This window comes from Phoca vitulina, unplaced genomic scaffold (assembly GCF_004348235.1).
Source record: "Phoca vitulina isolate PV1807 unplaced genomic scaffold, GSC_HSeal_1.0 scaffold85, whole genome shotgun sequence".
NCBI classification, from domain to species: Eukaryota; Metazoa; Chordata; class Mammalia; order Carnivora; family Phocidae; genus Phoca; species Phoca vitulina.
The window spans coordinates 3,081,452-3,107,667 of NW_022589788.1; the positions used below are offsets into that span (position 1 = coordinate 3,081,452).

The 26,216-nt window shown below is 55.9% G+C and overlaps 1 protein-coding gene across 2 annotated transcripts; it reads right to left on the bottom strand.

Annotated features, from left to right (window-relative positions):
• Positions 1-353: 353 nt before the first annotated feature.
• TRMT44 (tRNA methyltransferase 44 homolog) lies at positions 354-25,251 on the bottom strand. Of its 2 annotated transcripts, none has more exons than XM_032395596.1 (11): positions 23,562-25,251; positions 22,013-22,127; positions 19,259-19,478; positions 17,483-17,551; positions 16,645-16,752; positions 15,441-15,512; positions 12,852-12,958; positions 11,852-12,035; positions 9,398-9,881; positions 7,088-7,204; positions 354-1,288 (listed from the first exon to the last, which is right to left on the bottom strand). In XM_032395596.1, the coding sequence occupies exons 1-11, from the start codon at positions 24,187-24,189 to the stop codon at positions 1,056-1,058; spliced, it is 2,337 nt and encodes a 778-aa protein (XP_032251487.1). In that variant the 5' UTR covers positions 24,190-25,251; the 3' UTR covers positions 354-1,055. The 2 variants fall into 2 exon arrangements, with proteins under 2 accessions (XP_032251487.1, XP_032251488.1); XM_032395597.1 differs by having other exon boundaries at positions 9,398-9,806; positions 23,562-25,250.
• Between the last annotated feature and the right edge of the window lie 965 nt (positions 25,252-26,216).

Here is a 26,216-nt window from a genome sequence, read left to right on the forward strand (position 1 = left end):
GTGTCACCCAGGGGCACCCAGGAGAGCCGAGGTCATCCAACACCCCCTCCTGACCCCAACCGAGATCCGTGGCTGAGAACGTGGCCTTGGGGTTTTTCAGGGCAAACCATCCATCCCAAGACTTTGTGGGGCGGCTCATTTCCTCGAGGGCCAGCCCCACCCGGCCAGCTCCCCTGTGCCACCGAGCGGAGGCGCCTCTCAGGGAAAGGGATGAGTTCATTCTCGTTGCCCCGAGTGAACCAATACCCACCCCACGGAATACTGCACCGCGCAAGTCACCAGGGGACGCTGTGCGGAAAATGAAGGGCAGGACAGTGCACACCGATGTGACCTTTTATGTAAAACTGGAAAAATAATTTCAAACAGAAACACGTAGGATTTTTTTTTTCCAGAATCAAAAGATTTGCTAACAGCACTTCTGGGGAGAAGATCTAGTAGGGAGGGGCGGGAGGGGGGTTTTCGCTTTCTGTGATATCTAGATTTTCTGGCCTTGTTGTGTATCACTTAGGATTTTTTGTTCACCTCACCTAGAGTGACCTGGCTGACGAGATTATGGGTGTTTTGTTCCCGATAACTAAAAATAACCTGCACATGTGAGTGTCACAGCCTTGACAAAACACCCGTGTGGTGATGAGCACCCGGAGCAGCTGCGTTTCCGGTACAGCCAGGGGTTGGCGGGACCAGCTGCGCTCCTGGGGGTGAGCCCCCCCCACACGGGAGTCAGGCGAGCCAGAGCCAGGCCCCTGGGAGGCCGCACGGTCCAGGCACTTCCCCCACCTTCACGATGAGATGCTGCAAGAGCTCCCGTGCTCCTTCCGGAGTAGAGATGCTGAGCTCAGGCGTGACCCCGCTTACAACACAGACCCAGCACTCCGACGGGGCAGGGGCGGGAGGGACGTCAGCTTCTGCAGCATCCGGTGTGGGTGTAACTATCGGGCTGTGTTACCAGGGGAATCCGGAGGAAGGCACCCCAACCCGCAGGGTCTGTGGTCCCCAGAGGAGCTCCTCTCGCCTTGGCCCCTGTGCCCGGCCTCGGCTCACGGGGCAGAAGCAGCTCACAGAACCTGCTTCTGCCTCTTGGGGGTCTGGGGCGGCCGCAGCTCTGCCGGCCCGTGGGCAAACGGGCAGCCGTCTGAAGGCAAAACACAACCGTCAGGGTGGTGACTGAAGAACCAGCAGATACGGGTCTTGAAGGCCTCCGAGAAGAGCCTCCGCTTGGCCTCTGGGCACTGCTGCCTGTGCGGCTTCTCTTCTCTCCAGTCGCGGATGTGAACGCTCCCATTCAGAACTGTGCTCGGGACAAAGAGAAGACACGGCCTGGGTGTTCTCCTCCGAGCCCACCGACTCACCAGGGCCTGGGGCGGCAGCCCCCCAGATACCGGCCGTCCGAGCCCAGAGCCTCGGCTCAGCGGGGCAGGCAGGGGGGTGGGAGGGAGGGCCCGAGGGAGCAGGCGAGGAGCAGGCTGGGGGAGCCTGGAGGGGCCAGCATCAGGGGTCAGGGGCCGTCAGGAGGCGCACGCTGGACACCAGGGGCTGGGGTGAAAAACCGTAGGGAAGCTGAGGGCCCGCTGCTGACAAGATCCAGGCTGTGACCACGGACAAGTGGCTGGGAACGCACCAGGATGGGCCTGTGGGCAACGAGGCCAAGGGCCTGGGAGACCACGGCGTAAGAGCCACGTGTGGTCCCAGACTCGGGTGCAACTTGGGAAGCTGCGGTGGCATCTGTCCTGGAGAACCTCACCTCCGCATCAAAGAAAAACAAGCAAAGCTCCTTTCTAGGCAGGCGAAGATGAGGGTTTACTGGCATCCCTCACAGCCAGAGTCCCAAAATGCAAACAGTGAGGAGGGGTACAGCAGCCAATCAGCAGGGTGGGGGCTGCTGCAGGACATGGGGACTGGGGGGTATGGCCCCAGCAGCTGCCCGGGCCCCCCACCCAGCTGCCTCCTGAGCCAGTCGCCCCCATTCGGGCTGAGACTCCCCCCAGGCGTTCACCTGGCCATTTGACCCCCAGAAGCCAGCAACTCCAAGGAAACGTGGCCAAAGCAGCCAAATGCATCCTGGTTTTCCCTGGAAGCTATAAAATCACCTGGCGACAGACAGGCTCGGGGAGAAATAAAGGAAGCTTAGTGAATAAATCTGGCTCTCCAACTTCTAACAAGAACTTGAAAGCACGAATTAAAGCTTAGAGTTTGCTTTCAAATGGCCTTGTGTTGCAATAACAAAACTGTCTCTGCAGACTGCCATTTATTAAACATTTTCCCTTAAACCAGAGAAAGGAGCTGCAGAGAGGCGCCCCATGCACGGAGGGCCACAATGGAAGGCTCTGTCACGGGCAGTCAAGAAGCACCTACTCAGGGCCTGGCACAGCTGTCTCCTCTTCGGAGCCGGCCTCCCACACTGCTCCCCACAAGGCTGACGCCTAGCTTCCTCGGTGTGAAAGCTCAGGTCAGGGGAACATCACTGGGTTCCACTGGATGTCCCCGCAGCAGAAGGACGTGGCCCTGAAGTGTGTCCCGAAGGAGCCCCAAGGCAACACTCCCACCAGGTGCCTGGGGTGTGCACCCTGAAAATGCAAGGAGCCCTTGGCCCAGAGGCCTGGACGTGTTCAAGAGAAACCTGGGGAGAGGGCAAGGTGGGGGGGCCAAAGCCTCCACAGGGGGCCCCTCCCCTGAGGACTGGCTGGCCCATACCAGGCCGTCTTGTGAGTTAAAAGGGCACCTCGCCACGTTCAGGGTCAGGGGAAAGGGGGCCTGGGCACCAATGACAGAGGACTGGCCCTGGCAGAGACCGTGACACGCTCCCGTGCACCCGCACGTCCCAGGGCAGCTCTCTGCCGTGCCCCTCCTGACACCCCCAGCCCCAGTGCTGGGTAGGCCTGGGCCGGGCAGCTTACCCACTACAGCCGGCTCACGGGTCAGAGCACCAGGGGACCCTCCCTAGGCGGAAACATACTCCAGATTCTAAAACGGAATCACAGGAACACAGTACGTTCTATCAGGTTCCTGATTTGACATTTCCGTTTCCTCCCAAAGTACGCACTCCCTCGGAGTCGCCGACCGCAGCACACAGAACCTGCTGGTCCGTCCCCACCTGCTCCTGACAGCAGACGTCACCACAGCCAAAGCGCTCTGAGGAACCAGCTGCAGGCTGTTCCAGAAAGTCACTACGGACAATTTACCGGAACAGTGCCCCGTGCTCAGGTTCTGATCAGACGTGGCCTGGGGTCTCTCCATTTAGGAGAGACTTTGGGCAAGTCCCCAGCTGTCAGTGGCAGCCACACGTTCACCACGGCCAGCACAGGGAGTGACAGCACCGCGGCCAGGGACCATGCGGCCAGGGCCGCGCCCACCACGCCCCCACCCCCCACCGCCCCAGACGGTAGCACGCGCCCGCCCGGGCACCAGCCCGTGCCTCCCAAGGTGCTCAGCGCTGGCGGAACTGAGGGCATCCAAAATCAATCTTACCTCCTCGACCCTGTAAACACGACCAGAAACTAGCCACTCTCATTTAAAACACCCTCGGAGGGGCGCCTGGGTGGCTCAGATGGTTAAGCGTCTGCTTTCGGCTCAGGTCACGATCCCAGGGTCCTGGGATCGAGTCCCACATCGGGCTCCCTGCTCCGCGGGGAGGCTGCTTCTCCCTCTGCCGCTGCCTCTCTCTATCTCTCTCTCTGACTCTCATGAATAAATAAATAAAACAAACAAAAAAAAAATTAAAAAAAAAAATAAAACACCCTCGGAGATAAGAGCAGCCTCGGTGCATAGTTTTTGCATGACTGTGAGCAAAATGTTTACTCAGAGCTCAGTCCCCAAGCCGCCTACCCAGAAGTGTTTTCCAAAAATAAATGTGCCCCCCCCATGTGAACTGCATAGAAAAGCAATCACATACATGCATATTTATGGTGGAAAAAAAAAAAGCGCTACGATTTCTTGAAGTCAAACAAAAAGCCCTTCTGGGTTGCAGTGAGTGTTTTCAGGGACAAAGGCCTTGTGAAACGGAGAGCAGATCCCAGGCCGCTGTGCCAGAGCTCGGCTGGAGCAGGAACGGCGGGTTCAGGAAGGCCGCCCTCCTCCCGGCGGCTCCACTCCCCAGCGGGGGGCCTGCCCACCCACGCCCCAGCCTCCGCAGCCACCCCAACCGTGGGCACTCCAGTTCTGCTTACAGGGCTCAATGCCATCCCAAGCATTTCCCCGAGCAAAGCCAGGTTTAAACGAAAACAAAGTCTAGCTCCACCAGGGCACCTGGGCCACCCAAAGGCACTGTAAGCCTGAGCACCCGAGCTCTCCCGCGCATGCGTGGGGGCCGCACGCACCCAGGTTCTCCCATGCACGCGTGGGGGGCCACGCACAGCCAAGCATACCCGAGAGCTCTCCCGTGCACACATGCGGGCCACGCTCACCTGAGCTCTCCTGTGTCACATGCACACACGGGCAAGAAAGAGAAGGTGACAGTGCTCAACTCCCTTAGCTTTACAGGCCGGGAGTGGACAGATGTGCTTCCATCAGCCGTGGCCACCGGCCCTGAGGCACTGTCCAACCACCCTTCTCAGCAGCTGCACAAGGGTGGGGGTGTGGGGACTGACCCAAATCCTGGGGCTCAGATAACTGCCCGCATCCCTAGGCGAGGCCTGTGGGCCTCCCCCTCCTGCACTGGGCTCTGCTCACAGGTGGCACCTTACAGATTGGGGACTCGGGGACTCAGTGGTCTCCCCCCACTCATCATCTCCCTAGGAGGAGGGCTCAGGGAAGTGTGTCTTCCTCACCGGGCTGCTCCGTCTTCATGCTGTGACACGGGCTCCGGGCCACCCCTCGGGCTGCAGAGCAAGGCCCGGCCCCACCCACAGGGAGCGCACAGTCGAGCTGGGGCAGCGATGTGACCAAATGCAGGAGGCCGAGGGACAAAAGCAACGCAGACCCTGGGGGCCCAGAGAGGCAGGACCGGGTGGGAAGCAGTGTAGAAAAGGTGTCCAGGCTGGGGTCTAGCACTATGACAACAGCACCAGAAGGGCCAGGACACGGGGACAGGGGCAGGGAGCCAGCAGGCAGCCTTGCAGCAGAGGAAAGAGCATGGTGAGTGGAACACAAGCCAGGGGGCCACGTGGGGGAACCTGGGGCATAAGCCTGGCAGGAGCGGGTGGGGTGAGGGCGGGGACGAGGCCAGCGGGCAGCACGCCCTCACAGGAACCCGGCTCAGCAGCTGCAGGGTGGCCCCAGGGGCACATGGCCAGGCCCTGCTGGCCTGGTCCTCTCCACCCACGCTCTCAGCACATCTTCGTGCGCCATCACTCAGACCCTACCACGTGCACGCCCTGCACCCGCCCTGCCCCCGCCCTGCCCCCGCCTCCCAGAAAGAAGTGGTACCCGGCACTAGCCCACGGCACGCCTCACAGCGGAACAGAATAAAACGTGCTTCCTCGTATGAAGTCAAAGGAGCCAGACGCTGTGCTGTGGGGGGACTTGACCCTCGAGGCCCCCTGACATGGCAGAGAACAGGCGCACAGACGGTGACTCCAGAGGTGGACTGGGGTCAATCACACAGGTGGCACCACTCCCCCATCACAGAGGCCCAAAACCCCCTCACGGCCACTGGGGGCTGCAGGCCGCCCCCACTCATCACACCCCAATCCTGCTCCTCCCCAGCTCAGACCCTACACGAACGCGATTCCTTTTCCTCTTTACCGAGTCCCAGCCCAGATGTCATGTCCCCAGCACGGCCCTCCCGCCCCCTTCCTGCACATCGCGACTCCGGCAGAAACGTGCCTATGGCGCTTCGGTGACACCAGATGCCCCTCACTGCCATGCTCGGGGGTGACAGAGCAGGCAGGCTGGGATTTGCTCTAAAATAATTCCACAAAGAAAACAGGTAAAAGAGCTTCAAGAAGAAAACAGGACAAAGGATCGACCATCTGGATGATGGGTGTATGCCTGAACGCCCTAAATAAGGGAACTTCTTTCCACCCCAGGTCCCCATGTGAGCACTTGTTCCGCGTCCCCCTCCCCGCCAGCCCGGACGCTCCGGGAGGCCAGGGGCAGACCAAGTGAAAGGGCACAGGTTCCCGGGCCCCTCTACCTCCTGGCCGTCCCGGGAGCCTGGAGCGTGGGGCAGAAGGGGGATGAGAGCCTCTCTCCCAAGGGCCCGGGGGCAGGCACGCAGGTCAGGGGAGTGGACAGGCATCGGGGCTTCCTCCTCTAACCGCCCAGGGCCCAGCTGGGAGCTCGGGATGCTTCCAGTCTGCAGGCAGCCAAGAGCCAACGCAAATAACAATCCCCCACCCACAAAGTCGTCCAGTGACCCCCCGCCAGCAGGCTTTCAAACCTGCTCTTCCTTCCGTGTGAGGCGTGAGCACATCCCGGACAGGGGTAAGGCCAGGCCCGGGAGGCACCGTGCCTGCGGGGGCTGGACTGGAGAAAATCAGAGAAGAGGTGTGGCCAATGTCCCCTCCTGGTAGAAGACGCTCAGAGGGCAGAAGCTGGGCATGGGCAGGGGGACTCTATCCTCTCTCTCCCACTTTCCTAGGAGTCCAAATCTCTAAAGCAAACTTTACTCAGGGGCGCCTGGGTGCTCGGTCGGTTGAGCATCTGACTCTTGGTTTCAGCTCAGGTCATGATCTCAGGGTCCTGGGATCGGGCTGGGAGGCCAGGGGCCTGCTGGAGATTCTCTCTCTCTGCCCCTCCTCTCTGATCACTTGTGTGCACACATGCACTCTCTCTAAAATAGATAAATTAAAAAAAAAAATTTTTTTTTTTTAAAGATTTTATTTATTTATTTGACAGAGAGAGACAGTGAGAGAGTTAACACAAGCAGGCAGAGGGGGAGAGGGAGAAGCAGGCTCCCCGCTGAGCAGAGAGCCCAATGCGGGACTCGATCCCAACACCCTGGGATCATGACCTGAGCTGAAGGCAGACACTTAACGACTGAGCCACCCAGGCGCCCAAAAAATTTTTTAAAAAAATAAAGGAAACCTTAATAGAAAAAGCGGGGGCAGGGATGGCAGAATCTGTGGGGAAGAACATTCTGACTCGGGAAAGGTGGAGCGTGTCACCCACACCTGAGAAACGATCACGTTTCAAGGCTTAATCCCCTTACCTTCAAACACCTGATGGTTGTTTCTGAGCAGCGTCTGCAGGCCTCCACATTCCCGCTTCAACCTCTGCAGCGTCCCCCTGTCCAGCTTACGGGCTACTTCCGCCAAGGAGAGGCTTCCTGTGGAAAATTGGGTTTCCCCAACAACAATATAAAGGCCGCTGGAGACCGTTAACCAGGCAGGCTCACCGCCCTGGCACGACGGTTCTAGCTGCATCAGTTCCAGCCCCTCACGCACGTCAGGAGGGGCCGTGAGATTTACCTTTGCTCTGAGTCCATACCACACAACACGGAGCTGGAATGACACGGGCCAGGCTGCCACCACCTGGGATGCCAGGGACTTCCCACCTGCCAGGCCCTGCAGCTGGGGTCTCACCCACGCCCACCCAACAACTCTGCAGGCCAGCGGAGACAGCCCTGCCTCCCAGACACAGAAAAGCAGTGCTGGCGTGTGGCCCAGCCCTGGACGCCCAGGGGAGCGGCCACTCTGTGGCTGGGATTCCATCTACCAAAGCCTGGCCGGCCTTCAAGATGCACCTCTCAGCTGCCTCAAACTCGTTCCGAGAGCAAGCAGGACGTCTAAGGAGAAGGCTGAAACCAGCCCAGGCGGCCTTCCCTGCCCCTCCTGGGTCTGGTCCCGCACAAGCGCCCGACGCTGGCGCTCACATGCACAGCTCCACACGGCCACCTCCCGGTTGCTCGTCCTCTGCCGTGTGCGTGTCCCAACCCAGTCGTGAGGGCAGGGACCACCTCCTCCTGCCTGTGCTCCCTTACAAAGATCACTTAGGGCCTGGGGACAGACGCGCTCGTACATCACACGGGCAGGCTGCGGAGGGGTCACTAAATTCCAGCAACCAAAAGGTGGGAAGACGACCTGCGGGCAGGAACCTGTGGGCTGAGAGGCCAGGGGCACAGTCCCACCCCACTGGAGCTCCTCAGGCCAGCCCCAGACAGAGACCCCTGCAGGGAGGACGGCCAGCTCTGCAGGTGTTTCCGCGGGGCGGGCAGGCCCGAGACCCGAGACTCAGAGCCACCTGCTATCTACGTCTGAGCCTGGAAGACCCAGTCTGCTACGGCCAGAGTTCTGTCCCAGGCACAGCAAGCACCTCCTAAGCTCAGTCATTCCCGGGGTCTGAAGGTCAAACTCCACATTTTCAGACTTACCCAAATGTCTCTGAGGCGCCTGCCCGCCTGCTGCGGACTCCCTGCACTTCGAGGTCCCCATGGAAGCCCCCCACCCAGCTTGCCTTCCTCTTCACTCAGGCCCCGCCTCAGCAGGGCACACCAGAAAGTGGGGTGCCGACCCGCAGATCAGTCCATGGCGCCCCAGGCTGGCGCCCAATTACACCGATGCTCAGCCACCTGCAGTGGGGGGGCTCTGGCCGGGGCTGCCACCACATCCCTAGAAGGCCCTCCCGATTAGACACCACCAGGGTCAGTGATGCGCAGAGAAGCGGAGATGCTCCACGGCCCTGCCCCATGGCAAGTACACGAGAGCGTGCAGGCTCAGAGCAGGACAACATCACGGGTCGGGGAGGCCAGGCTTGCCGCCTCCTCCCGGGGCCCCCACTCACGGGCCAGCCAGGCAGCAGCCCCTGACAGCGTGAGGGAGGGCTCCCCAGGTCCTCCAATGACCCCAAACACTCAGGCAAGTCTCTGGCGCTGCCAGACCCAGCCAGCTCCACAGCGCCCTCTGGCGCCGCCGGGCAGGAAAGAAACCAGCTTGGACCAGCCAGCCGCCTAGGACTCCACTCACTCACTCTACAAAAACAGCAGAAGCTCACACTTTGGTCCCTATCTCTCTTGAATGCCACTGATTTCAGCACGTTACTCATCCTATGAGAATAATCAGATACGATTTTCTCCCTTTCATCATGTCTGAGTTTTGCACTTTGGGGATTTCAAAGAGAATCACGTTATCAGACTACGTCTCCGAAACGTTACCTTATTGTCAAGAAGGCAGCGCACTTTCCTGGCATTCAGGACTCTGTTTTTGGTTTGGATAACTCCTATAAATTGAAAATAAAGGGCTCCACACCCTGAAGCCTGGACAATTCTGTAAAGGTTAATTACCCCTCTGCCCTCAGTGCCTTGCTCTGGGGGAACCGAGTCCTGCACATTAATGGGAACTGTAGGAAAGCTTCAAACAATGAGTGTAGAGTGCCCTGTTCATCATCGATGTCTCTTTAAAACACACGTAATTAAAAACAACCACACAATTTTAAGTTGGTCCTAAAGGAGAGCCGAGCCGCTGCCTGAAAGCCAGCAGGCACGCAGCTGCTGGGGGCTGGGGGCCGGGGGCTGGAGGCCTACCTCCTCGGTTCCAGGCCTTCGAGCTGCTGCTTGGAGCACTTCCTGTGTTTAACTGCTCTCCATCCAACAGCAAATGTGCCACTTGCAAAACCACTTGGTCAATAAAATCTCGAGGGAGGGTGGCACAATTCCTCACGCGCTCAGCTTTTTCTCTAGGCTGAAATCCAGACAGCCAGAGTTGGTCGGCTCGGGCCTCTGCCCCTCCCTCGGCAGCCTCGGCGTCCGGGGCCTGGGGCCCGTCGGGGTGACCTGTGCGTCCCACAGCGGCCCGGGGTGGAGGAGGGGCAGGCGCCTCGCCAGGTGGGCTCATGGGGCGGCCCCGCCTGCTGTTAATGTACTGGGTTCTCTGCTCATCCATGGAACCTTCTCCAGCAGGTGAGTATGTTCTGGATTTCCCAATGAGACAAACCTGCATGTGAAAAACAGCAGGGTATTTTACCAGACTCCTAGAGTATGTCCATGGTTTCCATTCAATTCTCTTGTTCTGCAATACAAATTAAAGTTTTAGACATTTATCATGAAAGAAATGCTTATTCTAAAAATGTCCAAAATAAACCAAGAGCAAAAGCCCATGAAGAATCTCAAGGCTCGGACTTTGATAGCCCTAACACACGCATATAAATCTTGAGTCCACACCTACTGAGCTTACAGCCGGGCCGCTCTGAACACTCACTTGAGGGAGCCTTTGTGTGACCCCCAAGTGCAGACACTGATGGTAAGCTAGAGCTCTCAAAATGAGCCGTCCTTCTCTGGACCTGATGCGGCGCCGATGCTCATTCCATGCTCTCTCCTCACTACATCCAGATGAAGGATGCTGCACAGGCGTCCCCGGGGCGAGCGAGGCTGGTCCAGCGACACCAGCCCGAGCACAGCGTCTCTGGACTTCCTCCCCAGGCGGGAGCTACGAAGCCAGGCTACAGGCACTGAAAGAAAGCGGCTCTAATCACATCAGAGGCACCCCTCACTACGCCCCAGCGTGATCCTGGGCAGGTGACGTAACGTCTCCGCGTGGCAACAAGCAGCGGGGCGTCATCAGCCCTCACTGAAGAGCCGCTATGTGTGGCCACCTGCTCTTGCATTTGCCCCCCAAACCACTGAATTACAAGAAAGCTGAGACTCAGGGCGCCTGGGTGGCTCAGTCGTTAAGCGTCTGCTTTCGGCTCAGGTCATGATCCCAGGGTCCTGGGATCGAGCCCCACATCTGGCTCCTGGCTCGGTGGGGAGCCTGCTTCTCCCTCTGCCTCTCCTCCTGCTCGTGCTCTCTCTCTCTCTCTCTCTGTATCTCTGTGTCTTGAATGAATAAATAAAATCTTCTAAAAAAAATGTTTTTTTTTAAAAAGAAAGCTGAGACTGAGATTAAGGACTGGTACTTGGCCTCCAGCAAGACAATGGAAAGACAAGTGCAAAAACCCGAACTGTGGGATCCTTGTACCCACATGACCCAAATTCCAGCGGTTCCCAGACTCAATTCCAGCTTCAGTGGAGTGACTCGCCGACGTGAGGGCATTTACGAGGACACCATGGCTCCAAAGCGGGGTCCTAAAGGAAGCTTTCAGAGTGACCTGAGCAGTGACCGCATGGGCAGCAATGACGTACCTGAGGCCAAGTGGGCCGCACTCACCGCCACCACTGAGCGTTATCTCCTCCCCGCTGGGCACACGAGGACACGGGCACGGTTTGCAATGTGCCCAGGAGTTCACGGCTAGCAGGTGGCAGAGCGAAGAGCTCACCTCACACCTGTCTTGAATCCTTTTTGCCACGTCAAGCAATCAAGCTTATAATTTGGATATGATGGGTTTTTGTGTTTTGCTGGTCAAAAAAAGCACACTGATGCCCATGGAGTCTGATAAAAGGAAGCTATCAGAGATTATGACAAACTGATGGCTCAGAGGGGGAGCGGAAACATGGCCGAGTCCGCCCTGACCATCTGGCAGGGTCACAGAGGGCCACTTGCTGTTTTCACAGACTGGGAAAGGGAAAAGGTCTGTCTGGGCAAATTACCTTTCAGGTAAATCTGAATTAATGAAGCATGTAAGGAGAAAATGGGAATCATTCTGAACTTCTGAACCAAACTTCAATTTCGGCCAATCACTGGGGAACCCGAGGAGTCGGAACTCAGAGCAGGAAACCTCAGACAATACTCGGGCCACTGCTACACAAGTCAGACTGACGCCCACTCTGGACAGGTCCCCGAGGGCCACGCGCAGTTTCTGGGAAGAAAATGAAGACGCGGCGAGGGTCCTGGAAAGCCGCCACGGGAGGGGCCGTGGGGGCAAAACGAGCCCTCCGAACACCACCCATGGCCGAGACGCTGAGATCAGCACAGGCAGCTCCCGGATCGCACCCAGTGTTGAACACCAGTGTCCCCTGTGGTTCTGTGACACAGCCCTCAGCCCCCCATCCAGACGCCAGCACCTCACCAAGGACGGTGAGCCCCCGGCGACCAGGACGTACCCTTTTGGTTGAGGGAATGCGCAGGCAGTCCTCCTCGACGTGAAACCCGCAGGCCAGCCCCACTTCCATGATGAAATCAAGGTACTCTCGGTACTGAGTCTTCCGGCTCTGCCTCCGGGAGTATTTCCCAGTGAAGTCAAAGAAGCAGCAGGGAAGGACAAAGAAACGGCAGCCATAGGAGGACCTTCAAAATCAATCCACGAGAAACAAAGGGAAATTCAGCGGAAAGCCACACGTGCATCGGGGTAACATACATACGTGTGCTGGTGGCTGCTCATGTTTTCTGATGAGAAGATGAGTAACAGCTCTCCCTAATTCAATTTCTAGAAACAGTGAGCATGGCATACCTTCCCCGTAAAACATGAATCTAATTACCTTTATAAAAACTTTCCCCATTGCAGTTGTTCTCGTCAACTGAAACGTAAGACTTCCCGAAGCGCCTGAGGCTCCGGCTGGGAGGGAGGGACCTCGGAGGCGACATGCAAAGACTAAGATGTGCTCCTTGACCGACGTTATCCTCCGAGAGCTAGGACCCTGGATGGGGAGCCACAGCCACAAAACCTTCAGGGCAGCGACGTCACCTGCACCTTCGCGTGTCTCCCCCTGACCTAGGAGCGCTGCCACCCCACGTACAGCCCCTGGGCTGAGAACTAAATATTGCTGCGTGTCACTATGTCCACAGATTTTTCTTTGAAGACCGACCCTTGTTGTCAGAAAAAAGCTTCCACAACATGACCCGTCTCTCAACACTGGCTATAAACACCGCAGAAGTCATCAGCTTTCACCAGCACCGTTCGATAGAAGAATGCCGTGAACCACATTTGCGACCTTATCTTTTCCAGCCAGGCAGAATTCAACCCTGACCCGACAGACTCGGCACATTATCCTTTCAACAATTTGAACCAGCTCCATTTCCAGTGTTGGACAGCCACCAGGCAGCTCGATGTGGACAGCGAGGTTTGCCCCGCCACCCGCCCTGCCACCCGGACCACCTGCTCACCTGGCCGCAATGACAGGTATCCATGGTGTTAGTTCATCGGAATGGTTACCAATTAACCAGTCGACGTCAGGGAAAAGGTTCTTATCATTTGGTGTGATTGCACCTTCCTAAAGAAAAACACCAAACAAGACCATGGGTTCGGTAAAGCAGCACAGAGCTACTGAGGCAAGGCCCCGCAGACCCTCGGCTTGCTGGGCGGGATCCCAGCCCCCCGGGGCCTCGTGGGTACTGGGTAGGCACCCGAAGGTAGAGCCGCGTCTGCCCCACAGGGCGTGGAACGGGGCAGCTTCTAGCGTCATCTGTAGGGAAACCAACAATGCCCTCCGAGCGCTGATCGCTTTTCGACCCGTGCAGACGTGCTTCTGTTCACCAGCACACAAGGAGCTCTGGGAGGTGGCACGAAGCAACCATGTCACACTCCAGAGCGTCGGAGCCAGAAAGGGCCTTGGAGCAAGCGAGCGGAAAGCAAGCAGGTCTGAAGTTGATTTAAGTGTGTAACGTAACGCACCACGCAACCTCACGTCTGTCGATCGACGTGACGAAGCACACCCACGACAGCACGAGGAGAGGTAAGAGAGGCGGGGGCCGTTTATATGTAGCAGAATAAGTCTCTGCTATCGTGCTCTTTTGTAAACACTCAGACACCAAGTAAAAAACCCACTCCATAGGCAGGTTAACCATTCTGATAATTCCTGTAATTAAGCCGAAAACAGCTTGATTTTATGATTTAAGAACAGCCATCATGAATGATTAAAGTCAGGCCCCAACAGTGGGTCTGTTGGTAAGAACTGGAAAGACAGAGAGAAAAGATACGACCACTCAAAATCCTAATTTTAAAACTGAAGAACGAACCCCCAAGGGAAGCAAGCGCAGCTGCCATCCCTTGATCAGAACAAACTGGGAAGACATTATGACAACCTCACGTTCAAGGCCATCCCTTAGGACAACAAAACCATGGGTCTTTTGCAGACGTGATGCATACAAAAGTGGAATTTAAACTCTACAATCTTTCTGGTTCTTAAATAAGCATCTGGACTTCTACTTACATATTAAAACACTGAAAACAGTACAACTCAATGGATTTATACATAATTTAAAAGCAGGAAAAACAAAACTTTGATATTATCCTCTATTCTCACCCCATCTAGATTTAGTTGCCCATTTCCCTTTAAATGGCCTGCATGAATAAAACCGTAATTTACAGCTGCTGTTATTTAAGATGCGTGGTTTTGTTCTTAGCAGTTTCTTGCTTACAATCAAATGAGGATTTTGAAAGAAGCTGGAAACTCATGCTCGGCTTTTGACGGTGCAGAGAAAGACAACGAGCCCACAGAGGCAGCCATGAACTCCCTTCCACGAATCTTTTTCATTTTTTGCAATATTATTCTCAACTTTAAAAGAAAGTGAGGCAGAAAGTATAAAAAGAGTCTCAGACTCTTACTATTTACTGATGAAATGGCAGGGCTGAGATCTGTTTCCCAAGAGCAGCGGGCCAAGTAGGGGCTACAAGAGTAACTGTGACGTCCGTGAGCTGCCTGGATGCTCACTGTCGTCCGTGCCTTGCGTTGTCCACAAAAGTGAGCATGAGAAGTGCCGTCAGCACTCTGCCCGGCTTGGAGGCCACGGCCGGACACCAACGCCGTGAACACTGGACACCAGACCTGACGTGGGACTGCTGCTCAGGGGGCCGGTCACTTTCTCCCTTGGGGAGACACCCCTCTCTGACTGGTACCAGGACAAGTGAGCTACTCCTGAGCAAGGCTGCAGGGACCTGGGTTCACTGTGGCCTGAGGGTCATGGGCTCTGGAGGCTGGGCCACTAGATGGCTCACAGCAAATGTGTAGCCCACCTTCGTAGCTCCACGGGGCGTCCACACACCTGCAGCCCCGCCCAGCCTGGCTGCAATTTACCTTCCTACCCTGGACTCCTCAGCACCTGCCCCTTGCTGGGAGGCGCTCCCGGCCACCCCATATACCCAGCACGACCTGGCCCCGCAGAGGCCCCCTCACCCTCCTCAGCATGTACCACACCTGCCACCCAGCACCCGCTCTGTATCCAGGGTGTTCCCCACCCCCACGAGGGCAGGAGCCTTTTCACTGTTGAAATGCCAGCACCTGAGAACACCTGGCAGGTTGAGGGCATTCAAATATTTGGTAAATATGCAAATCTCTACTTTTCCTCCTGGTTTTTTTTGGATGCATCTCTTATAGCATCAAAACTCTTTCTGAAAGCGTATTTGAACTAAAACCTTTCTGAAAACCATTATGACAATATCATCCCAAAACTTCTCAAGTTTGGCCTATGACAGATTTTTTTTTCAGTGGACTAAGACTGATGCACGAGGATTTATGTAGTGTAACCTGCCATCTGAAAACACGGTCAAGAACAGGAGGTGAGCCGAGAAGCAGTGTGCATGTGCCCTGCCCTCCGGGCACAGCGGGCGGGACAGGGGACTGACTGCTAGCACCGCGTGAGGACTCGTTAACACGCAGGAGGCACCTAGAAAGGTCAGCACCGGGCACACTCGTGAAAACCACGGCCCCTAGGGGACAATCATGCTGAGAGCAAACAAATGAACAAGGTCAGTACCTCTAAGCAAGTTTGTGGTCCATACGTGTCCCAGATTTTTCTTCTTCGGACATCGATCCCTCTGCCTGGATGCTAAAAGAATTTCAGAAATCAAAGGTCAACATCGGTACATCATAATAAATGAGCAAGACAAATTAAACTCTGCACGGAATGCCACTATTGTGAAGTGCAAGAGACCCAGATGGCACCCGCAGTTTCTCAGCAACTGAAACAGGTCAGGACCTGCACTCCGCTAAGGGTCACCGGGAGTCTTCACGAAGGGGAAATGGAGTCGTGTGGGAACGTGTCTGAGGCCAGCAGCCCAGGAGACACATCTGGACACAGAGCCCCTCTTCGTGGCCCAGAGTCAAGTCCGGACCCCAGCACGTCCGCCCCTCCAGCTCGCCAGGAGACAAGGCCCGTCCCCTGCGGCTGTTTCTCCCCCAGGATGTGTGCCCGTGCCCGCCGGCTCTCACGGGGCAACTGTGCTCATTTCCAAGTTGGGGGGAGAGGAGGGGTGCACGAGGTAGCTCGTCCTCCTCACTTACCAGCCTGCAGGCTACCACCTGATTGCTGACCCCCCCAACACCTTATTTACAGGTATTACCATTACAAACTCATTTTTTAATAAAGCAAACAAAATGTACATCCTAACAACCCCATTTCAAGTTCCTACAGCTGTGGACAGAGTGCCTCTCCCACAGGGCAGAATGCTGCTGTCAGAAGTCAGCCGGGGTCACTGGGTGACAGCATCGCACTTCCCACAGTGACTCCGCAGGAAGGCTGGACGCCGGCCCGAAGCACCAGCCCGGGAAGCTCGTGGCTCACACTGAACCGCCTGCTCCGAGCGACAGGGGCTGTTCTAAGCACATCCCGCCTTCACTTCACGGATCCAGAAACGGTGCCCACACCAGTGTCGCCAGTGTCCATCACAGCAGGAGTGTGACTGGCCTCTGAGCCGGGACTCCAGCTTCTGGGGGGCAGAACCCACTGCCTCTCATTCCCCTTCCGGTGCCCTGACATGCCGCGTTCCCCAAAGAGCCCCTGACGGCCACGACAGCCGTGCTGCGCAGTCTGTCGTCCAGCCGCACAGGCCGCCCCGCTCTCCTCGGTCCCAGCCCGACAGCTGGGCAGACTCTGGATCCAGCTCGTACCAGCAGAGAAAGACCTCAAGGACCCTTGTGCAGGAAAAGGAAGTAGGAATGGCCACGGAAGCGCACCTTACCCCCTCCGTGCTCAGGATGTGTACCAGGAGACCGTTCCCGCATCCTAAGTCAACAAAGGACTGCTTGGCCGTCAAGCCCCGCTCAGCTCTTTCTTCTTCCCACAAAATCTAAGTTACAAAAAAAAAGTCAGTTCCTGATTCATTCCCTCCAAGAATAATTGAGACACAAGCCCTGCATGGGATTACAAATCACATTTCCAGGACAGGCGGACAGGCCTTGTGTGGGGCCCTGGGTCTGCGCAGGTGACACACAGGGAGCTGCCCTCGCCTGATGCGCAGCGGCATCGGAGCTGTCCCCTGCCAGCACGAGTCCACATGAAAGTGGTCCTCTCTGGGCAAGAGCTTCACAGATTACTGCTGGTTCCTCATGCCTTCTCTGTTCTTCTAGGCTGTACACTCTGATAATCAAAGCAAAATATGCTATTTCTAAAAAGGCTCTGAGAATCACAGATGAAAGGAAATTAGAAATTATCTGGCCGAAACATCTGTCAGATAAGAAAGTCAGGACTATTAAGTCAAGGGCACACCCAAATTTGGGGGCTAGCGAGCTAGCTAAGGACGGACCGAGGAGTGCAGGGGTCCCGTGAGCGGCGCGAGCGGCGCGGTGCCCCCGTGACGAGGGTACGTCAGGAACGCCCCGGCCGAGCGGGAGCCCCTGCGGTCTGGCCTCACGGCGCGGACGTGCTCCTCGCTCACACACACACACACACTAGTGCACGAGCTACCGAGCCAGCATGCTAAGTTACGGATTTGATGAATGTGGCTCCCCACCGGTGGCGGCGGCGGGCAGCGACCTTCCCCCACCCCAGAGGGCCTACGTGACCGAACACGCGCTTACCAGCAGGTACGCAGCGATGGCCACATCTTCATACACAAACTTTTCGGGATCGGTTACTTCAGGCCACACCTGAAACATTTTCCAGAGCATATGTAACTGTTCGCTCGTCACCCTGCCATTTCACTACACGTAAAGTATCCCCATCAGCATAAGTCAAATGAGACTAACCAGGCAGTAGAATTTTTTTAAAAAAGCTCATTCCAAAGGCAGACATTGATGATCCCTCTCTTACAGTAAGAGAGTGGCATAAAGACATGCAAAACCTTTACCGCATACACGTGTAACGGGCATGTCAAGAGCAACGCAGTCCCCAGCAAGATTTTGCAACGAAAACAACCCATGTAGCTATTTAGATGAGGCAACTGGACATCGAGGAAAATGCTCAGTTCGCCCGCCCCATCGTTTATGCAGATGAGGAAAATGAACAAAGAAACTCGGACGAGGAAAGCAAAGGGGTCAGGAGGCTGGGGCTCCAGGCCTCTGGTCTGCTGGTGCCGGGCGGCCACTTGCTCAGGAGCAGCACTCAGCAGGTGGTCCCCACCTCCCTTTCCGGAAGCTAAAGCCTTTGCCGCCACACGGGACAGCCAGCAGGTGCTCCGTAAGCTGCAGTACACCGGCCGCACGAGCGTGACCCCTCACTGCCCACACAGGTCACGTGCTCAACGGGCAGCTAGCAGAAGAGGAAAAACCCACGACAAGGCCACACGTTCCCATTTCCGTGTCTAATCATGGGGGGTCACATGGGTCGGGCTGTCTCACTAAGGACAACTACAAAGGCCGGAATAATAGATGGAAATCCTTTCCGGAAGGAACTGAATAGTTAATAAGATATTGAAGGCCTCTCAGGCCAGGATCTGAAAGAGAAAGGGCCCCCCGCTTAGGTCAGCCAGGCCTAGGACCCACACACTTCAGCAAGAGTGAAAAAGGTCACTGTGTCCAGCCTGTGAACTTTGGGGTGCTCTGTTACACAACGATAGCTAACTGATAAAAAACAAACAAACAAAACAACAGCAACAACAAAAACCACATGTGGGTGCCTGGGTGGCTCAGTCAGTTAAGTGTCTGACTCTTGATTTCAGCTCAGGTCATGATCTCAGGGTCATGGGATCGAGCCCCACATCAGGTTCTGCGCTGAACAGGGACCCTGCTTAAGAGTCTCTCCTCTGTAACCCACCTCAAACAAAACAAAACAAAACAACACATACAGAAATGACAAATCCTGGTTCCTTCCAGAAAGAGGGCCATATGCTGGGAAGACTACAAAAGAAGTTCAGCTACATTAGGGAAGCTTTATTTCTTCCTCCGGGTGTGAGCACAGAGGTTTGCTGTTACTTTCTCTTTACATCTTAAATATAAAGTTAAGGACATGTTCTGAAATTTATCTCCTTTATGGAAATATAGGCTTTTACACTTTAATTTTTCACATCTTTTCTTTAAACATCCTTAGATTTATATAAGGAAATGTAGCGATTTTGTAACTAATATCCAATTATTTTCATTCAAATACTTTCCTTTTATTTGCTTGGAAAAAAATTAGCAATGTGCAAAAAAAAAAAAAAAAGAAAAAGATCCCTTTCCACCTGTCAACAGTTCTGCAGTCTGCATCCCTACGTATGTCGAAATGCAGCTGCACTGTGGGCCTCTAAGTGGCTGTGTTCTGACTTGATGTCTGTGTCTGCAAACACCAGAAAATTTACTGGAAAAATGATTTCACCTGGCAGTTTGGTCAATGTCCCCTCATCAAAACGAGGGAATCACGAGTGTTTCCCCAGTTACCTTGATCATATCTTTATACTTCTCCTTGAGCATCTGGTACGTCTTGCTGTATTTGATGATGGAAATGAGGGACAGGGTGCTTTTAAATCCACTCCTCTTGCTCTCCACAGACCACCGGGCCAGCCTGGCCAGCAGCTCTTCTACCAGCCAGGCGGGTTTGGGATAAACAATGCCATCTGAATGCCATTTTTCTGGACAGAAAATTAAAATAGATATGAACCTTTAAAAATAAGAGAAATATGAATAAGCAGAGCTAGTTTCAATTCTTATTTTTAAATTAAACATTTACCAAAAAAAGAGAGTACATGTTAAGATAGCTATAATTACAAAGTATTTGACCTGAAACCCAACGATTGGGAACTAGTTGCAGAACTTTCAACAAAGAGAGAAAAACACATTTTTTAAAAGCAGAAAGAAATTCTTTCTTATAAATGTTGTTAAAAATGCGTCTACCCATCCTATGAAGCCCATCAGAAGGATGGACAAGGAACAAAGCTCCTCCTACCGTCTGCTTCACGCCCTGATTAGCCAGGTTCTGATTAGCCAGGTTCCAGATGTCTCAGGATCTTTCTAACATTCTGTTTTTGTGTATTTTCACACGTGCAACTCGTAGACTGGCTCACCAAATACTTCCTGGCCAGAAAGTGGAGTGCTCAGCCCCACGGCTAAGGACGTGCACAGTCCCCCTGCAGCTCACAGGTTTGCGTTCTGTGCGTCTCCTGCCCACTGTTACCTGCCCCGCGCCAGACGCACAGCAGGTCCTCTCTGTCCGTGTGTTTGAACACGCGAGTAAAAGCTCACACCCATGGGCCCAGATCACAATAAACTGTCTGAGGACACGATTCAGGCAGCACAATAAGGAAGAGCGTCCAGTTTGTCGGGCAGAGAGAGAAGGCTACAAAAAAGGTGGCATTCAACAGGGGCCCTAAGGACAAGTGGAGGCACGGGCAGCTGGGCGAGAGGGGCAGAAGTAGGACTGTCTGGCTTTTTGCCACCCTGAGCATCAGAGGGACACAAGTAACAGGCACCGACTGTCCACTGGGAGGCGCACCCCGGGGAGCTCACACCGCGGGAAGAGGCTGGGAAGGACTCGGGCTGCTCCCCTTTCCCATCCCGTCACCTTGGAAGCTCTCCTGCCGGGCCTGGCACACCCTGTCAGGCCCCTCCCCTGCTTGTCCCTGGGCCTCACGCTCTTCTCCCAGGTGTCCCCCAGAGTCCCCCCAGCCTACCTGCTCATCCACTCAGGCCTCACCTGGGATGCCCCGTCCTCAGAGGCACCCGCACCCGCTCTGCACGGGCCTGACACAACACCGCCTTTGCTACCGAGGGGACGTGGGAACAGAGACATGTTTCACCTGTTTTCTTAGCACTACCTGGTGGCGGAGCGTGTGTGTGTGTCACGCGGCTCCTCGCGGAGCACGTGGTGGGGTGGGCGCACACCAGCACTGCTGTGACGGCAGGAGCCGACGAGGAGCGCTGTGCGCTACGGTGGCGGCCCAGTCAACCCCCATTTAACTTGCGCTCAGCAGCTGGCCCGAGTGCCCGAAGGGACGGAAGGGACAGCTGCCCAGGGGCTAGAGGACAGGAAACGCCAACCCGGAAAGACAGGAAGCAGGCAGCCGAGAGCGAGCCCTCAGTCCGTCAGCAAAGAATGTGGCTGCCACGCACCGAACGTCCCGCGTGCTGCCACGGCCGTGCGACATCGGGCACCGGGCACCCGCACAGCAGCCTCGAGCACATGCCTTCAGTGGCCACCCACCAGCTCTGCTGTCGGCGCCCCCCCAGGGACCGCCACAGGAGACACGTTTTCCCCCACGTGCCTGCTCCCAGTCCCCACTTTCCAACACGAGCACGCCGAGGAAGGGCCTGGGGCCGGGTCCCTCGAGCAGTCTCTAGACAATTCTAAGAGGCTTCAGCCGGGCCCTAAGTATTGCCATCGAGCTTCTATGCCTACCACAGGTCCTTATGAAGCCTGGGCCCCTCCTCAGAGGCTCAAGAATTATTAAACCCATCGCACAGGTGAGAAGACTGAGGGCCACAGAGGCGACATGCAGGTCACATGGCTAGTGGGCAAACCCAGGTCTATCTGACTGCACAACAGTCTCTTCACACTGTACTCCTCTGCTTTATACAAAGCCACGTGCCAAGCCCAGTCTGATTTAACAGACAGCAATCCCCAGGGTTGTTCTGGAAAGTACAGACAGATGTGGCTCTCAGGAAAGGAGCAGCAGCAGAGTGATTAAGTGAATGGACCCTTCCTCTGACTTTTCCATTTAAAAAATACCAAATGGAAGTAAACCAAATTTCACACTTGGGGTACAGGCCCAAATGCCACATGGAACTAAGCGGGCTACTGAACTGCTACTTTCGGGATAAGCACCACTGAATACCCACTACATCCAAAACCACATGAGCCTCAGCAAGAAATAAAAAAGGAAACTATCCTCACTCCCCATTCCCAAGTTGTAAAAAAGAAAATAATAAAAGGATTTGCGATTACTTGAATTCGGCTAAACCTAGGTGCTACTCATCATCCCAGCTATGTGGACGGTAAAGAATACAGACCTAGGCCCGGTGCCAACAGGAACAAAGACACGCCAAGGAAAGGCCAACTAGAAACAGGAAAATGTTCTCACACACCTCAGCTGCCAAAGGGCACCTTCAGCTCTTCAATGACCCTGAATCCTGCAGCTACCCAGACGTGTGACAGAAACCATACAGCCCTAGAGGAGGACTCCATTCTGGAGCTCTTACCATTCTTCCTGGCTCTGACTCAGCCGGACTTGATACACGTTGCTCATCTCAACCTTTACATTCCCTCTGTCATCTTCTTCCAAAGGTAAAAAAGTTACAGTTCCATTGAGGACATCTGGGGTAAAAAAGACAGGGATAACCAATTAAAACTGCTTGGTTCAGCATTTTATCAGAAGCAGTATTAAGCACAGGCATGACTCAGCCCGACTTTGCTCTCCTGGGGCTTTCCCCCGCCTCCCTTTACCACAGACGTGTTTTATGTCCTATCCACTGCTGCACCCCGAGCCTACAGGCGCCAGGCCCACGCAGCAGATGCTGAAGGCAGAAGGTCGCTGCGGAGGAGCACTGCTTGTCCCCCGCAGGGAAGCCAATCTGGGAATGCAGATGCCTACATCTGAAGGCCTCGGGGGCACTGGCTCACCAACCTCTGTCTGGCAGAAGGAAATGTAAAAGGTGATCAAACACCAGTGATCAAAGCTGGAAGAGCTCCTAAATTCGTCTGGACACGACAGGGTCACGGAGAGCCTCCTGGCAGAGCGGACGCATGGGAAGAGTCTTGCAGGGGCACAGAGGCAGACCGTGCTGGGAAGTGGGGGTGGGAGGGGAGCACCTACAGCGATCTGGCATTGCCGCGTGGGGCACCACAGCCTCTCGAAGGCGATCGTGCCCTGATACCCACAGCCTGCGTCTGTGCCATGCGACAAGGCACAGAGGGACTCTGCAGATGTGACGAGGCTACAGACCTCAGGGAAGGGAGTACTCGGGATGCGGCAGGTGGGCTCAGGCCAGTCACAGGGGCCTGGAAAAGTCGAGAGCTTTCTCCAGCTGGAGGCAGAAGAGGAGTTTGAAGCATGAGAAGGACTGGTGCAGGCTCTGAGACGCAGGACCTGAGGGAGGCCTCCAGCAGCTGCTCCAGGGGCGGGCCCTCCACTAATCTCTTCACCTGCTGAGCTCCTATTCATCATTCGACATCTGGAGCTCCGTCACCTTCTCCCTCAAGCATTCCAGACACTCGCCCCCCCACAATGACCCCATACTCTGTACTAGAAATACACATATCTACATGTCCCCTCAAAAAACAGTAAGAAAAAAATCTACAACCTCCCTAGGACATCGCAAATGTACCGACATAGTGAGTACTGTTGGAGCCTTTTCACTGACCTAAGGTTCAAAGAATGCTTTTAAATCTAACTGCATCCTGTGCCAGAGTCTCTCTCTGACCACACTCCCGCCAGGCTCTTCTGCGCCCTGTCTCAACTAGGCTTCCACCTGGCCTGGAAGACTTCAACAGTGGCACGGTTCCTAACAGCTCAAGGCCGCAGCCCTAGAATGACGCGAGGCTCCCTCAAAGCTGCCAGGACGCTCTCAGCCCTTACCTGAAGGTGGTCCCCTGTGTCCCCGGGGCCTGGCGGGGGGGGGGGCGGGGGGTGGAGAAGCCTAACTGCCAGGCGCGCGAGGAGACACCCAGAAGGGAGTCACAAGGAACAAACCCCCTTTCGTTAATTTTCGCTTCTTTCACTCTACCTCTCACCATGAGAAACACTCTTACCTTGCACGACTATTTCTCTCCTCGGAGCAGCAAGCGGGCAATGAGGGCCTGTTTTCGGGATGACGGTTCTGAGAACCACGTCGAGCTCGCTTGGCGCCTCCGGCTGCGATCCCGCCCGGGACCCGGTAAGAAAGGCCAGCATCTCTGGATTGCCGCCGGCGAGGCTCCGAGAGAAAGCGTCCCAGAGAGAATCCAGATCCGAGGCAGGGAAATCGCCCTCTCCGACGCCAGCCTTGCCGGGCTGCCCGGGGCACCCTGCGAGCTGAGCCGCGGCGGCTGCTTCCCTGGGGTCCTCCCCTTGCGGGCGCCGGGGCTGCGACTCCTCGGGCCCGCGACCCGCCGTGCCCAGCTCGGGGCCTGTGCTCGGCCCGGGGCCCAGGCCCCCACTGGCGGAGCGCAGACAGGGTCTGGCCGCGGCCCGCTCCTCCTGCTCCGGGCCAGTGATGGGACTGTGGCCGCAGGCCTCCGCCCGGGGAAAACCAACACTCCGCCGGGCGTCCAGGCGGACGCCACACAGCCGTTTGTTGGCCACCTGCGGCCTCTCCAGCCACACGGCCACCGCCGCCCAGAAGCCCCCAGGGAGTAGCGCACCCGGGTCCCGCACAGCCGCCCGGCCAACCTCCGCCATGGTCCGTCAGCGCCAAGGGCTCCGCGGCTACGGCGCGCCGCGATGACGCACCGGGCGTCGCGGTCTGTGACGTCACGGGGAGGGCGGGGCGGAGTGGCTACCTGCCCCGGGACGCTCCCGCGGGCGGTAGCGCTGCGTAGTGTCGCCCTCGCGTGCCTCTCCGGGGCCGCCCGCGCGGCGTGTGCTGCCTGCAGGGACGTGTCCCCGCTGGGCTCGGAGGACAGCCCTGGCCGTGGCGTGTGGACACTGCGTCGGGTTCGCCCGGGCCCGGGGCGCCTGTGGCGGGTGCGGATGCTGGCGGAGGTCCGCGGAGCGCGGGCGCCGGCTGGCTGCCCGCTGTCACCTGCGTGTCCCCTGACGGGTCGGGCCCCAAGTCCAGCACAGTCTGCAGAATCTGCCCTATGCAAAAACTCCGGGAGTCTTCATTCTCTTGGTGCCTTAGTCCCTCTGTTGGGGCTTTTATCAGTCCCTGCAGAGTCGCTATGGAGTCCAGGAGAAGCACTACCTCGAAGCGTGTGATTTCTGGGAGAGAAGAGCACGCACCAGTGTCTGTGGACTTCAGTGAGGCGTAGATGAGCGATGGAACCTCAGACGCACCTGCTGACGCCACCCCTTGGTCTTGGACCATGTGGTTCCTTTTTATGCTGTCTGTATTGTCAGCCTTAAAAAGTGAAGAGCCAGTTACTTTACTAGCAAAACGAGTTTATTCAGGAATAGCAGAGAAATTGCAGTTCCGCCGTGCAAGCTCTGGTGAGCCATAGGCAAGTCTGGAGAGACGAGGAAAGGTCAGCCTCTATCAGGTCTTAGGAGGAAATTGGGGAGGGGTGTTTTAAACAAAAGTTCAGTGGAGAAGAAGGCGAGTTCGAGGTTGGACAGTTTCTCGTTGGCTGCAAGCGCGCTTAATGTGCTGTTGCTGGGGTGGAGAGGGATCTTCCTTCTTTTTCTTTGAAGTAGGAGATGGAATTCCTATGTGAAAAATGTCCTCTCTTGTCACAAATAATTCTTTATGCTAGTGATGCTCACTGCAGCGAGTGGTACTTATGTGAGTGCTCCCTGTTCAGGGCTTCCCAACTCTTATTTATGTACTTGAGAGAGAGAGAGAGAGAGAGAGAATGAGCAGGAGGGGCAGAGAGAAAGAACTGCAAGCAGACTCCACGCTTAGCATGGAGCCCAGTACAGGGCTCAGTCTCACAACCCTGACATCATGACCTGAGCTGAAATCAAAGAGTTGGACGCTTGAGGGACAGAGCCACCCAGGTGCCCCGCCCCTCCCCTGACTCCATTTTCTTTCTTTCTTTTTTCTTTTTTTTTAAAGATTTTATTTGACAGAGAGAGACACAGCAAGAGAGGGAACACAAGCAGAGGGAGGGGGAGAGGGAGAAGCAGGCTTCCTACGGAGCAGGGAGCCCAATGCGGGGCTCGATCCCAGAACCCTGGGATCATGACCTGAGCTGAAGGCAGACGCTTAACGATTGAGCCACCCTGGCGCCCCCCCACCTCCGACTCCATTTTCAATGAGGCTTTCTTTCTTCCTTTCTTTCCTGGGGGCTGCTATGACAAATTACCACAAACTGGGTGGCTTGAAACAACAGAAATTCATTCTCTCACAGTTCTGGAGGCCCTGAGAGAGAATACTCTGGCCTCTCTCCCAGTTTCTGATGGTCGCCAGCAATTGTTAGTGTTCCTGGACTGTGGCCACATAACTCAGCCTCCATGGTCCCACACTTTCTCCGTATCTCTTCTGCAAAGCCCCTATTTCCAAATAAGTCCACAGGTGCAGTGGGTTTGGACTTTGACCTGCTTTTTGAGGCGGGGGGACATAATTCAACCCCTAACTCTGTCCAAAGGGGGCGTAGCCTGGTTGGAGCGGCCAAAAGATGAGTAATGACAAATCTCACCAGTTGCTAATACGTGGGGACGGATCTGCGTCAAGCATGGAGAATGCAGAGCTGAGTACAGTCCTGCACTTGAGCAACCTTCAGGCCGATGGTGGAGGCAGACATCGAAGACGATGGTTATGAAACATG

Coding starts and splice junctions, on each gene's coding strand:
- TRMT44 (XM_032395596.1), bottom strand. CDS start 24,189: ATGGCGGAGGTTGGCCGGGCGGCTGTGCGGGACCCGGGTGCGCTACTC. Junction 15,513..16,644: donor ACATCCTGAGCACGGAGGGG/GTAAGGTGCGCT, acceptor AAATTCTTTTAG/CATCCAGGCAGAGGGATCGA. Junction 9,882..11,851: donor GCATTCCCTCAACCAAAAGG/GTACGTCCTGGT, acceptor TTTGTATTGCAG/AACAAGAGAATTGAATGGAA.